This window comes from Triturus cristatus, chromosome 4_2 (genome assembly GCF_964204655.1).
Source record: "Triturus cristatus chromosome 4_2, aTriCri1.1, whole genome shotgun sequence".
Taxonomy (NCBI): domain Eukaryota; kingdom Metazoa; phylum Chordata; class Amphibia; order Caudata; family Salamandridae; genus Triturus; species Triturus cristatus.
Genome location: NC_140586.1, coordinates 360,212,265 through 360,227,919, shown reverse-complemented (window position 1 = coordinate 360,227,919; position 15,655 = coordinate 360,212,265). Strand labels below are relative to the sequence as shown.

The 15,655-nt window shown below is 45.2% G+C and overlaps 1 protein-coding gene across 6 annotated transcripts in view; it reads left to right on the top strand.

Moving 5' to 3' along the window:
* The window catches only part of LOC146833883 (torsin-1A-interacting protein 1-like), a 426,463-nt gene extending 419,513 nt beyond the window's left edge, over positions 1-6,950 (top strand). For all 6 annotated transcript variants that reach the window (XM_085601774.1, XM_085601772.1, XM_085601777.1 and 3 more), the window contains one exon: positions 5,180-6,950. In XM_085601774.1, the coding sequence (XP_085457900.1) occupies positions 5,180-5,970 (791 nt within the window). In that variant the 3' untranslated portion in view covers positions 5,971-6,950. The remainder of the gene's footprint in view (positions 1-5,179) is intronic.
* The last annotated feature ends 8,705 nt before the right edge of the window (positions 6,951-15,655 follow it).

Sequence of the window (15,655 nt, the reverse complement as noted above, 5' to 3'; positions counted from 1 at the left end):
CAACAGTACTGCCAGCGTTTATCATCCAGTATTCTGTTGAGATCCCTCTGCCATTCCAGGCACGCCCTAAGCATGGTAGGCCTCCTAGCTTCCTGCGCAAATGCATAGAATTGTTTTCACTAATCTAACAGGAGCGTCTGTCTGTATTAAGGAAGAGAGCGCTGGCATGTCTGGTGGTTCCTGCATGTCGTCCCCCAAGAGGTCTAGCAGTGTCTCTCGGACTCTATAATATTGATTATAGGTAAGTGCCAACAGAGCATGTGTCTGTGCTATGATGGACTCCCAACTATTTACCACACCGTCCCAGAAAAAAATCTCCCATTATGACTGTTTAATGCCTTTAGGGCTTGTATCAAACCTTTCTCCCTACCAACTGGAATCCAGGAGCATCATTCCAGTGACGTATTTGGGGAATACAATGAGGAACCAGTCTGTAGTGCCAATAAACTTCACCAGGCATGTGTCATGGTGTTTAGTGAATACAATATACCGGGTCACGGAAGAGTGTTTGTAGCAGAGGGTAAGTGACTGCAGCATTTTTCTCTATATACAAGTGCGGCAGATCATGTGGACATGAAGTCAATAACGGGCATGCGAGCACTCTGCCACTTTATAATATAGTTTGGGGCGTTCAACCCTCTCATATCCACAGGTAATGTAAGAACCTCCCACTTTAACCCTTGGCTTTTTGCCGGCCCAAGCCAATTTAATCAGCAAGGAGCATAGAGCCAAGAAGAAGGTCCACGGCAGGAGCATCAGAATATTCTGGAACAAAAACAGGAATCTGGGCAGAATGACTATCTTCATCAGGGCAATATGCCCCATCACCAACAGTGGTTATTTGATCCACCGCTCAATGTTTTCTTCCAATCTGTGTACCGCTTTACCATAATTGTCTGACATAACTATCGCTGGATCGGAGTGAATTTGAATGTCCAAATATCTTAGAGTTCGTCTGCCACTTCAGCTGAAACTCAAACTCAGACGGAGCCATGGAGGGAGTCAGAGGGAAAATTATGGACTTATCCCAATTCATGATGAGTCCAGAGAGGCCTCCGAATCTAACCACCTCCCTAATTATAGGGGAGAGATTCTACTCCAGGGCACAGACATACAGCAATGTGTCGTCCACGTATGCAGAGATAATGAGCCGTTTACCAGGGAAACACAACCCCTTGTGCCCATGATATTCCCTGAGGGTGCATGCCAGGGGCTGTGCAACTAGGGCTTATAAGAAGGGCGATAAAGGGCAACCCTGACTAGTACCCCTTGTAATCTCCGGTGCTCCACTGGTGTAGTACCATCTTACTCCAGTGTGGGGGGTGTCACCAATGATTAAGCATGCCACAAAATGTTGTGGGTGAGGCAACACCTTAAATATCTATTTTTGAGCCAATAGGTTACAATGTCTCAGTACGTAGGGAAATACATTTGCCCTCCAGTTATCCACAATACCCAAGCTCCTTGTGTGTATAGGTAATGATAGGAGGAAGTGCTTGGGATACATTTTCCTCTGACTGGCACATTGTGTATTTATGTACTTTATCCTTGGACATTGCGGGAAGCTGATCGTGGGACAGATTTGCCAGTGGTTGTAGGTTTGAGGACCTGCCGGTCTCCAGGAGCTCCCTTATGCATGGGACAAATATTCCGGCCAGTCCTGGCGTGTGATGTAGGCCCACATTTCTCAGCGGCAAGCTGCGGGATACCCGCCAGTCCCCAGGACTCCCCAAGGCGGCACCAGCAGTTCAGATGGTCCCAGCGTGTGGTGGTACTCATGGGTTTCACAACAGTAGGCCACGGGGTCACCACAATCCCCCTGTCTCTCCACAGGGCACAGACGCCAGCATAGACGTGAGTCCAGAGAGGAGCTGGCTATGCCCTGGGGTGAGGATGGAGCCGCCACAAAACAACTCCCTCTGTTCCAAAAGAATCTCAAATGGGACTAATGCAATTCTGCTCCCACAATTCCTGTCTTAATGGGACCATCACAGCACATCCAGGCCTGCCCTCCGTAACCCTAGATCCAGCCGCCTGGCCCGCACCAGGTCAATGTTGGCCGACTCCAGGCTGGCCGCGAACTCTGGCGCTTCAGTCAACCGCTGCCTCCTCATGTCTCCTCCCTGTGCTGCTGTCCTGAGTCTACCTGCCTTCCACCAGCCTGCAGCGAATGCTCATTTCCGGCCGGGATTACCAGCTCCCCATCGGTGCCGCCTGCCAGGATGGCACCCACAGTGCTCCGACCGAATTGTGCTTTCCACGGCATGGTTCGGCCAGGTCGCCTTCCAAGGTGGCATACACGCTCTGGCTAGCTGCGCCTCCTTCCCATGGGTCCGGCATGTTACTAGGCCTCCCCTCACTACAGCCTTCCCTGGGAGTCCTTGCAACCGTCATGGGCATCTATGGAGACCACAGCTTGACCCATATCACCAGGGGTGCCGCACAGCAGGGGATGATGCAGGATCCAAGGCTAGCGCGTGGAGCTCGCTAGCTTGCAACCACCATCTTAGGCTGCAAGACCAGGTCCAGGGTAAAGACTATATCCTACTAAATTTACCCATCCATCTATTGTTGCTGCTGATGATGCTGTTGCATTTGCCAGTAGAGGCTATGAATCAACTTGTTGAAGTAGCCCCTAACATATGTGGTTTAAGTTGGAATCTGGGAAAACTCTGATCTCTTCCTCTGAATGCGAGCTAAAGAGTGTGTTCCCAGAAAAAGAATAAAGAGGATAGTTAGTTTTCTGGCAATTTTTGTCTATACTGCTAGTCTAGATTCTACACCCAGCCTCCATCTGCACCTTGTATGCGTAGCCTGGAAAGAGAATCTGGAGGACACACTCAATGCAGGGGTTCTCTCTTCAGCCATTAAAAACAAAGACCATGCCAGAAGAGTCTGATTTCTTAGGCTTCACACTCTCTTCTGCTTTCACGAGGGGAAAAGTTTACACATTCATGGCAGCCTGGCAGTTCACCACAGCTGATAGCTGGGCTCTGGACATCATCCAGCAGGTACATACAGTCGAACTCATTCTGTACCCAGAAACTTCACAATATATCTAGCTCCAGTGTCCGTGCACCGCAAAGAAAAGGAGTAATTGTGTTTAAGGGGTAATGGTGTTCCCTTACCCAAATAATTGGCTTATCGGAGGCTTGGACCCCTGTCACTTAAACCATGCGGTCAACAGCAAGATAAAGCTATTCCAGAGTAGGTATGTTCCTGAATGTGAAGAAATTGGTGCTCGTCCCAACTTAACAGATTGTGTTCCTAGGATATGCTCAGCTTCTCTCAAAGCCTACCCATCACAAGAAAGAGAGGCTAAACTGAAATCCCTTGCCCAGACAGTCAATAAGCAAGTAATTCTACACAGTCTCTTTATCCAATCCAGACAGCGCAAAATGCCCACTCTTCTCAAACAGGTCCTAGTACTTTTCGACTCAGATGGAAGCACTTTGATTTCTTGGTCAGGAAACTTTGCATTTGTTTTGCCCTCAGTTCCTCTCATCCTGTAGGTTTTCTGGAAACTCAAGAAAGAGCTGTGGAATGTAATTCTTGTGGATGCTTACTGGGCCAGTTGATTCTTGTTCTCAGACCTTTGACGTCTGTAGAATCTGCTATACTCCAGTTAAAAAAAAACCTTCTTGTAAAGCTCAAACACCACAGTCAAGATCAACACCATAACCTGTGGTCACTTTAGTCACTTCCCCTCGCTGCATGGCTGCTACAGACTCAAGTTTGGTTTTCAGTGTTCCACCTGATTGCCAGAACATTCTAAAAGCAGCTGGGGCAACTTCTACAACAAAGACACATTCCTTAAAATGGAAAGGTTCTGTATTTGGGCAGCGGAACATGTATTTGATCCTTCAGTGATCTCTGGTATGAATTATATACAGAAGCACCCTCCTTCTTTCATCCCAGCCAGATGTTTCACCTACCAAATTTTTCCACCAAAGACTACCACTCCAGCTGAGAGGGCCTTTAATTTTTTGGACATTAACCATAATCAAAAAATCTCCTTTGATCAAATCTTCATTTCCTTTGGCAGATTCAGCAAATGTTTTTCTTTGTCCAAGCAAGGCATTGCTTGCTGGATCTCAGCTTGTACCGCCTGCTGCCACAGGATAACCCACAGAAATCTCAGGAATAATGTTCAAGCTAACTTGCATGGTTGGTGACAGTTGCGCTTTTTAACAGAGTGCCAAATGCTGACATCTGCAAAGCAGAAATGTGGACATCCTCTGGCACTTTGATGAAACAGTACTGCTTTGATGTCCAGACAGCATCTGAGACTGCAGTGTAACGAGCAGTACTATGAAGCTCGTTTAACTAAGGTGAGCATCATGGTTTTACATGTCATATCTATACTGCTATGGTAATCATTATTCAAGCATGGCAATCTGACCAATCTAGTGTTTGAGAAGAAAAAGTTACTTACCCGCAACCATGGTTCTCAAATTTCTATACCTCTCATAAATTCATATGCAAGCCACCCTTTTCCCCAGTTATGAATATTTATATTGTAATTTTGCTTGACTAGGTGCGAAAATCTGAGCAAGTCACCGTCTGGAGGGGGTTGGAGCTCTCTCTCTCCAACTCAGTATCCACATAATTAGGCAGAGGCCCTACATATCCTCTATGGCTTCTTAAATAGAAGTACTGCTCTAAAAATATTATCAAGAATTCATGACTAATATTCAAGCATGTGAATCTGAACAATTTCAATTTTGGCGTACTGTAGTTACAGGTTAGTATGTTTCTTACAGTGTAGAATATCCACATGCTGGCGGTCATGATTATGATAAATAACAGGCATTTGACACATTTGTTATTCATTGGGGTTTTATGTTTATTATAGTACAGGGTATTAGCTTAGATCCCACATTTGTTTAATCTATTTGTGGATCAGGATGAAACAAGGTCCTGTAATCGCCGTTTCGTTATTCTGTTATTACAGTATTATCCCTTGACTTGGGATAATTAGTCTGCAGTTACCTTCAGTCTTAACTGTTTTTTTGCCAGTTCATCTAATTAAACTCTTCCTAAGGTTCACACACCTTACACACTGAGTTATTAGAGATTGATTGTACTACCAGGCATATTTATCATGTTCATCTTGAAAAAGTCAGTTACAGCAAAGTCATACAGTATTTAAAAATATTTTCTCTCCCTCTCTTTGCAGACATTCAAGGCCAGCAGTGTGTAGGCTGGAGTAAGCTGATGATACTTCTTCCGTTGCTTCTCTTGCTACTCACTGCAGTATGGTGGCGTGTTGTAGAATTCCAGTCACAGAACAAGAGTGTAAAAGATAACCGAGCTCTGCAGAACTTCCAGATCCAGATGGATAAACTGAAGACCTTGTATCCAAACCAGGAAGACACATTTTGGTCCCGAAGTACAAAAATCCTGGGCAAACACCTTAATAGCACACACAATTCAGAACCAGCCATCCTTCTCCTCACAGCTACAAGGAAGGGGGAAGTAGCTCTAAGATGCCTGGGTGAGAGAATTGCCCAAAGCTACGCATCCTCCCTGAACACTTCTGTGTTTAGCATTAATGGAACTTCCAAGGCAATGATGAATAGTGACCGTGCCAAACTGGAGCTTGATGAAGAGCTGAGCTCTAACTTTTCAGCCGGCAGTAGAGCAGCTGTAATTCACCGCTTTGAGCAGCTTCCTGCTGGTTCTGTACTGATCTTCTACAAATATTGTGACCATGAGAATGCTGCATTTAAAGATGTGGCCCTGGTGTTGACTGTTCTGTTGGAGGATGATGTGTTGGCACCTGGTATGCAGCTCCGGGATGTGGAGGAAAAAGTGAGGGACTTCATCTGGGCAAAATTCACTGACAAAAGCAAAACCGTGTCCTACAAGGACATGGATGGGGACAAACTTGGGGGTTTGTGGAGCCGCATCGCCCATGTGGTGCTGCCTGTGCAGCCTGAAGATGCACTAAAGGAGGATAGTTGTTGACCAGGTCCAGTGAAAAAGATCAGCAGTGTGGGAAAGAGTGGAGGATTGAGATTTTAAAATGTGTTGGGGTAACAAGGCACAGATTTCCCAGACCAGTGATTGCTGTAGTCACAGAAATGGGTCTTTCTGTTTAGGTCTTGGTTAAGAACTACATGCATTGTTGAGTGGCACAGTGTAATATACAGTCAGGGTATACCCAAATGTGCTCATCAAGGGATGTCATGCATTTTAAGAAGTCATCTAAAACTCCTCGGTATGCTTCTTGTACTTGCCCTGTTGTGCAGTATTTTGCCTTAGAACCTAGTCCTGTACAGATGAAGCTTGGATGCTCAACTGGAGCAATACTGATGGAGACTTACCATTCTGAATTTAGAATTGCAAAATCTGCCACGTCATATTGGGTGGTGTAAATTTGGGGCATATGCTACAACAGTGTGCGTTTAGTCATAAAGCGCATTTCCAGAATATTAAAGAAAGGAATCCTGTCAAACAGTTGCTACACTGTCACATAACCAGGTGCTTTCTGCATATGGCCACTCTGCTAGATGTGGGAATCCACTGTACAAATGTGGGTCTACATTCAAAGCCACTTGACACTCCATGGAGAAACGTGGCCTCTGACGAAATAGAGGGTTGCGCTTTGGACAGTGTTTCGCCTTTACAGTGCTGAAACTTTCTGGAAAGGTTGTGGCTCCATCAGCCAGAGTATCATTCTAAAGAAAGTCATGAACACCTCAAACGAAAAAACAAATCAGACTGCACTTATTACCTATCTGAGGATATATCATTCTCTAAAAACAGACGTCTTTAGCTAGGCAAAAGCATCAAGGTGTGACTGGCTTCGGTCTCCTCATCCTTACCTGAAAATACAGGCTTGGCATTATGATTGAATCTATCCATGATTGTAATTTTTCAAAAAAATAAAATTGCTGTGTTTTTAATTTTATTTCAATAAATTTTTATTGGATTTTTACAATGAATAGTTATTCTCGTGCCCTTCCTCTCCTCCATTTTATTATTATTATTTTAAATATGATCTATGTGTGCATGTCTGTTTTACCAAAACATTATCAGGAATGACAGGAGTAGAATTTTTTTTTTTTTATTCCAAAAGATAGTCACACATAATTAGTGTGGATAATGTGTCTCTAAGGAAGTTTATTGGTGCCAAAATTTGCTCACATTTATATTCAAAATCTTTTGGTTATTTCTATGTCAAGTGACCCAGTGTTGGGAAGGACTGGGGTAAATATGGAGTCCTAAAGTACGAAAACATATTCTTGGACAAATTAAGTTTCTTCAATTTCTACTGCCCCACTCATGTAAAACAAAATGGTGCTAGCATAAACCAAGATAGAGGACCTTATCTGGTACTTACAACTCCATCCTTGGCCTTTTTGTACCAGGGTCCAGCCTCTTAAATTCCATGCATGACAAGGACCAATCCTGTAATTTGAACTAAAAACTCGGAGTGCACAGCATAGTTCCTCTTTACTTGCCCAAATATTTTGATGTCTAATACAAAAAAAAGTGAAAATTAATTTTACACAATTCTATACAAGTGATTTTAAGTTGTGCTCCCAACATAGAGGTGATAAATAAGATGAGCATTGCTCTCCAGCATTGGATCTTTTATAGGTTTACATGCTTTTTGAATACTTGCCCACGTTAGGCTTAGAATTGCATAGGAGAGCAGGTAAACCAGTTCTCCAAATCTTCGTCCCCTGCTATAACTGCCAACACGCCACTTTAATTTGTCCTCCGCTTCTCATGCCATGCCAGTGGAGGTCTGGATTCAGCAATGCCTCCCAGGTTGGCAATCCATAATGTCGAACAGATGGTTCTTGCAGATTGTTCAAAAGGTCTCTTGTGCACTGGCCAAGAAACAGCCTCCAGAAGGCCCATTACAAAGGGCCAAAGCCACAACCACTGTGTTGGCGCAAGGGGTGCCTGTCTGTGCTAACTACCAGGAAACACAATGGCGGTCAGTGCATATGTTCATGAAAAATTACTGCCCTGACAGCTAGGTCGACAGAAAAGACTCTTTGCCCACACAGTTATGCAACAATTTTTGGTTTGAGTCCACTCCATAGATCCCTCACTTTGGGAGGTGCTGCTTTGATATCTTTTCTAAGGTGAGGGCTCTGTGGTTAGAAGTATCCATCAAAGAATACATTTCTAACTCTAGGTAATGCTCTTCTTGGTTGATACTCTATCTAAACGCATGTTTCTCACTGTAGGAAGTTGGCTCTGTATGTACTATACCAAAATGAGGTATAGTGTGCACAGAATCCAGTGGAACCCCAAAGGTAGGCCCTTCTCTTCTGGACGGTTCTTGTCTGAGGAGACCAGGTTCGGGGTGTTACAGGTAGGTAAAGTTCGGGACCAATGGGTCCCTTCCTTGGGGTGGGTACACCCCCTATTATGCCACCCTCCAGTGGGAGGGGGGGGGAATATGTCTCGCTCTGGTTGGCTGGGTCCCCCCATCTGCAAGATGGTGGGGACTGAGAGTTGTGCTTCACCTCGCCTCCCCCACCTGAGGGGTGGGTTTGGCAAAGGTGGGCACACCTCCCTTCCTCACTTAGTTTTTTCGCCAATTCTCCTGCCCAAAGTGGGGGTCAGAACTGGTTGGGGCCAGTTGCTGAAAGCAGCAAATGGTGGGAGTAGCTCACAAAGGTGGCAAGCCTTTGAAGCTTCCCCTTCGTGGACCCTGCCCATCCTGGGGGAGGAGGCTTGGCACCTTGTCCCAGGATGTGCATTGTTTCAGACCCCCGAGAGCAGCAGGCTCTCGACCTAGGGGTCTAGAAACAGATCTGGTGGTGGCAGCGGACGAGCAGCCACTCAGCCAAGACACTAGCCTTAGGTCATATTTCAGGGGGCATCTCTAAGATGCCCTCTGAGTGCACTTTTCAATAAATCCCACACTGGCATCAGTGTGGCTTTAATGTGTTGAGAAGTTTGATACCAAACATCCCAATTTTCAGTAAAACCATTATGGTGCTTTGGAGTTCGTAATGACAAACTCCCAGTACCATATACTCTTATTAGCATTCGTGCACGTAAAATGTCCAAGAATTGGCTTAGGCACTGTAGGGGTACAGGGCTCATGCACCTGTACCCTAACAACTGGTATAGTGCACCCAGCTAGAGGGGTGGCTGACCTATGCCAGGGCAGTGGGTTGTAGGCGTGGCTCATAGGGATGTGTGCCATGCCAACTCTTCACTTTGTTCTGCGCCAAAACACGCAGCCTGCAATGGCTGTGTGTGTGTTTGTGTAAAGGTGCAGGCCCTCTAAGTGTGGCACAATAAGTGCTGCAGCCCGTATAGGCCTTCCCTGGCCAGAGTGCCCTTGGTACCATTTACAAGGGACTGACAAGTGGCCAAAGAGTGCTAATTGGGTTTTGTTATTAATGCAGTTTTTGTGAAAGAACATAGGCCCTGGGTACCTGTTTGGCAGGAACCTAGGGCACACTCAGTTAAAGTACATCAGCAGTTTGGCAAAATGTGGTGGCAACCATGCAAAAGAGGGCACTTTATTACACTCACTGTCCTTCTAGCTCCTCGTTTTGCGTATGGCCTCTTTGTAACATCCAAAAAGGTCTCAAGTTAGTGATCAACACACTGTCCCCTACAATTGTTTTACCTGAAGTCTGAAGATGCATAAAGGAAGACACAAGAAACTGTCATCAATGCTCAGGGGTGGTGCCACGTTTTTTTTGGGGCGGGGGGGGGGGGGCGGTACATTGCTGGAAAATTATCTGGGGGGTGTATTCTAGGGTGAGGAGTCTGCAGTTCCCACCAGAAAGGATTACAAGGTTAGATAATTTGTCCGTTTGATCTTTTCTCTTCAAAAAATTAATGTTGCTTGTTCCCTGGGCCTCCCTAACCTTTTTGGCAGCCTCTATTGCAGAGACCTGCTATTGAACCAGTGGACGATTCCATCTGAACACCATAAAAGATTTGACTAAGAATGTCCTATATAGATCTTAAGGAATCTGTGGGGGGGAAAAAAGATTCAACAATGAGGATCTTTGGAAGCTTTGTTTAAGTAACATCTTTCCTAAGAAAATAAATGTGTGCCAAGTTCTTATCCTACTGCAGCTAAAGTGCCTCAGAAAAGACATCACAGAGAAGGAAGCTTCCACAAAAGAGGACTTGCCAGTCTTAAGTTCTGAACCTTCTTAAACACTGCAGCAAGTCAGAGTGGAAGCAAGACTGGTATTCAAACGTGCTCTTAGATGCACCTAGCGAAGTGGCTCAGAAAACTTCAAATTCATAGATAGTTGCTGACAGAGATTGCTTGCTTGAGATTGTTGGATCTGCCAATGGAGCCCAATTTATCTGCGGTAAATGCCAAAATAGCAACTCCTTTATCAACAGGCACTCCGTTTTTTTTTTTTTTGGGTTTGTTTTTAACTTTTATTTTCAGTCATTTTAAATATATTGATACATTAATCAGTGAACATCACAAATAAAACCGCATATCGGTATAGGGTACCAAAACATAATTGCTTACATTCTTAGCTTTGATATGGCTTAATGAATTATGGGCATACAGTCAAATATATTGTGAAGCATGACTATCAAATATACTCGACACCACGGCGATTTAGGAGACGCATTAGGGGTGTGCATTTACATTTGGGTATGATCGAAAAGGTGCCCAAATTTAACGCGGGTGGGGGCTTCAGAGTGTTCTAAATTACAACTTGTTCACTGTATGAAAGTAGGATCTTTCTGACATGGTTGCCCCCACTTTTTGCATGGTGTCGGTGTGTTTAGACTGTAGTACACTGGGATCCTGCTAACCAGGACCCCAGTGTCTGTGATCTCTCCTCTAAATTGAATAGTAAATACTTTTTACACTGCACAATTGGCATACTGGTGTACCTCTTTAAGTTCCTAGTATATGGGACTAAGGTACCCAGGGCATTGGTACACCAGGGAGCCCATGCAAACTGTGTCTGCACCTTTCACTTCAGATATGAGGTTCACTTTGTATCCCGATCACTACATTTAAAACTTATAAGTCACCCCTAAGGTATGCTCTTCAGCCCAAAGGTAGGGTGCATGGTTCTAAGTGTGAGAGCGCCCCTGCATAAGCAGAGGCACCCCTACAAACCCTAGACTCCATTATCTGGGCTTTGTAAGTGCGGGGAAGCAATTTTAAGGTATGTAGTGGACACTGGCAAACTCTAGATGTCCAATTACTTAATGGCTTCATAAACCTGGTCATGTTTGGTATCAAACATGTTTGAATCATGCAGCTACACTGATTCCAGTGTGAATTGCAAGGGTGGTGCGACGGTATATTGCATGCAATTACTTTGCATGCCTTTTATACGCATTTTGTAGCGCGCATGTTTTTACAGCGAAAATGCATTTAAAACGCATGCCAATACCACGCATTGTTTTTATATTTAAAAACAATTTATTTGTGGGGGGGAGACCCCTCCACCCCCCAACTTACCTTAAATTCTTTGTATTGGCATGCGTTTTAAATGCATAATCACGGTAAAAATATCAGTGCTGAAAAATGCATTGTAAAGGCTTAACGAGGTAAAAACCTCGTTGTAAAGGCTGTTTCCCAATTGCAAGATACCACGTACTGGTGGGAGTGGAGTGGGGTCCTTATAGGACCTCCCTGGTCTAACATGCAGGGTCTGCATGCAAGCCAGTGCTGCTGCTGATCCCAGACACTGCTGCCCTCCTGCTGGTGAGCCTATCTCGGGCAGAACAAAGGAGTTCCTGTAGAAAAGCGGTGTAGCCACCTCTGCTTTAGAATTGGGTGTGTCTTGGCTCGGTGGGGGTGCTTCCGGGCGCAGACTGCTTTGAAGCGCACATTTGGTGCCCTCCTTGAATAAACAGTTTACTCCAGTGCAAAAGCCCTTGGTTCCCACACGAAACCACACAAAGGACTGGAGTGACCACCCCTGTCCATCACTCTCCAGGGAGGTGCCCAGACCTCCACCAGGAGGCCGCTTGATTCAGTCATCTTGAAAGCGAGATAAGCAGAGGCCCCTGGGAGAATTTGACTGGTCATTCCACCAGAGTAGTGTCCCTGTCACCCCCTGATAGGTGGGTCACCGTAAAAGCTGTCCAACCCCCCTTCCTGGGTTACTTAAGGGCTAGTAGATTCGTCTGAACAATTATTCCGCTCCAAGACTCGTCTTAAGGATCCTCCACAAGACTCTTCTGCTCCTGGACACTGGACTCTGCTGTCGGGCTGTGCCGTAGTGAAGACAAGACTGTTTCTGGTAGGAAGGCTCTTACTGCAACTTAGTCTGCGTGCTCTGCACCCATCCTGCACAATCTGTGGCTGTGCATTTTCACAAGGACTAGGTGCATCAAGGACAGCTGGAGGGAATCTCCCTTAGAGTCTCTCGCCTGCAGCCGCAGGCACCTCAAAGTCCGTGAATAAGGTGATCGCTATAAATTTACAGTAAGGTTTGGGGATGTCTTTCACATAACCCAGACAACAGCTACTTTGGGGTATGTGGGAGTCAAGTTTTTGTCAGTATTGATGCAGTATGGGACATGTGTAGGACATGTGCACCAAGTCAGCTTTGGAGGCGTTACATCTCAAACAGTTTGTGTTTCAGGTAGTCTGGATCTCAACCCACTTAAAGGAGTATAGTATGACCTGTGAATGTATTTGAGTTGAAGCCTTCTGTTTCTACCATTTGAGAATGCATCTTTTAATCTGTTGACAGCAGTATACCAATTGTGCCTCATTGATCTGTCCCAAATCCTTCTCCCACTCTGTTCTAAATTCTGTCAATGCCATAGCCATCTCACCTACAACAATATTATACATGTGGGTGATCATTTTTGCAGGGCTCGGGATTGTAATAACTTTGTAAACTCCATACAGTGGGTTCAGCAGGCATCATAGGAAATGTAACCCCCAGTGTACAGTGTTCTTAGGTACATCAATATGCCCTTAGACATGGGGCCAATCGTGATGAAGTCCATATCGTACACTAAGGACATCTGGGAGTTTTCAGTATGATGGCACACACCGGAACCAGGGTTGCCAGACCCATGTCTAAATCTCTGTATAGGTTGCCTAATGTGGAACCAACAATACGGACACTGAGCCTGCACAATCAAATAATAAACCTCAAAGTTGGGGGGCAGTAAATCTGCCCCTATTATAAGCCATAGCCAGCTTGTGCCAGGCTAATGACCTGCCCATGCCAGCCGCACCATCATTGACAGTAGATGGTCAAAGAAGGCCTGTGTCAGTGGAATTGGAGTATTTTGAAACACAAATATATTTACTAGTATAACCATGTTCAATGGCATGTGTCGCTGTAGATACACCTGCTCTGCATACTCTTGTCATCTAGTGTTGGGTTCGGAGTTGTACAAGTGCTGAGTGCTGCTGCCAATATTTAAAAAATTTGATGGCTGTTTTTTAAAAAATTTAACTGACTGTGCTTTGTGTTTCCTTTTAACAAAAATAACTACTTACCCGCATTCATAGAATTTTACATACTGTTTGTGGCCGGGTTTTGCTGCCAAAACTCTTGCTTCCGCATTTTAGCCCTGCCCACCGACCTTCAAATTCCGTACCAGATGCGGACGCGCAGCGGACGCGCCTCTGGCGCCCCTAATGCAAGCCCGCCTGCGCCCGACCGCGCCAGGACGCTGTCAGCTGCTAGTAATTCTGCCCAATTTTGTAGTGACAGGATAACTTATACTCGTTCTGAGCTTCTGTCCCTGAACACACACTGCTCAAGTTGTATGAAGCACTCCTGGACACCCCTGTCGGATCTCTTTCAGTGTGAACAGTGCCTTTTTTCTTTGAGGAGTGCAGGGAGGGGTTTTTCTCCCATGGCCTCAACTGAACTAAGGTTCCTTAGTCTGAATTGCCGCTCCCTTATTAAACATCATGCTGAGATACTTGATTTGCTCTCAGACGATTCTCTGACCGGACTCTTTCTGACGGAGACCTGGTTAACCCAGGATTCTGGTGCAGAGGGCTGGCTGGCACTCCCTCCAGGTTATAGTATATATCAACTTAACCGATCATCCAAACGTGGTGGAGGTATTGCGCTAATTCTTAAAGAACCTTTCTTATGTACTTTTAAGAAGGAGGATATTCCGGACTGTGAAAGTGCTTTTTTCCAAATCACTTTTAATTGCAACTTCACGGTCTCGGGATTGCTAATCTACCGCCCTCCTGGGCCATCTAACATATTTAGGGAGGCGCTAGTGAGTAGGGTCTCGATATTGGCCAGCAAAGCAGCAAATTTCACCATCTTGGGTGATTTGAATCTTCATCTGGAAAACAGTGGCAAAGCGGACATCGCCTGTTTCTTAGCTGATCTTGAGGCCTGCCAACTGTATCAATATGTGACTGAATGCACTCATGTGGCCGGCCATTTGTTGGACCCTATATTTTCAAATTTGGGTTCATTAATAGTGTCTCCTCCTGTTCCTGTGGTTTGGTCCGACCACTTTCTGGTCTCCTTTTTTGTAAAATTGCCAGGGAAACCGGCCCTGAAATGTGCTTGCCCGGTGATGAAACGTCCTTGGCATAAATTGAATGTTAGCCAATTCTCGGATTTGTTGGTAAATTCAACACCTCAGTTTTCCCCTACTATAGAGGCCGCCGATCTTCTTTTCCAGGATTGGCTGACCTCAGCATTAGATACTTGCATTCCGGCAAAACTGAGCTCAAAGAAGAAACAAGGGCCATCTAATCCGTGGTTTACTGAAACCTTAGGGAAAGCAAAAAAGGTTTGTAAGCAATTGGAGCGAACCTGGAGGCGTGCTTATGAGTTAGAAGAAAAAAATAACTATCGTGCCGCTAGTAAGTCGTACCATAGGTTGATTTGGAAAGCAAGAGCGAATTAAATTGCCGACAAAATTTTGGAGAGTAAAAACCCGCCTAAAATGATTTTCTCCCTTCTTAGACAAATGCAACATTCTAATGTGAAAGCGGACCACCCTGTCTCATCTAATGCTCAGTACGGGGTTCCGCAGGGCTCAATATTGAGCCCAGCACTGTTTAACATCTATGTTCAGCCCCTAGCAGTGGTTGCTAAAAGTGGAGGGTTGTCGTTGGTATCTTATGCCGATGACACCCAGTTAGTCATTGCTTTTTCAAAGAATTGTAGAAACAACCTTCTCAAATTTAAAGAGGATTTATTAGCTATCTCAGATTGGATGACAACCAACTGCTTGCAGCTTAATGCTGCCAAATCAGAAATTCTTGTGCTAGGGAAAGACAGTGCTTTATGGTCAGAACAGTGGTGGCAGGACCAACTTAAGCCAGCGCCACTGCCTAAAGAGGCGGTCAAAAATCTAGACTTTTGGATAGACAGGGATCTTTCTTTCGATACACAGTCCAAAGTCCTTGCAGGGGTCTGTTTTGGACTCCTGAGGGGGTTGAAGCCCCTGCTTGGATACTTTGAACCAGATATCCGCCAAACTATTCTCCAGGCCACAATTCTGTCCAGGTTGGATTATGGCAATTCCCTTTATTTGGGGGCCAATAAATCGTGTATTTCTCGCCTCCAACGCATTCAAAATGCGGCTGCTCGGGCGTTGCTAGCACTTCCTAAATCTTGCTCGGTTTCCAATCTTTTACCCAAACTGCACTGGTTGCCTATAGCCAAAAGAATCCAGTTTAAGTCCTTGTATATGGCTCATAAAATTCTGGCGCAACAAGGCC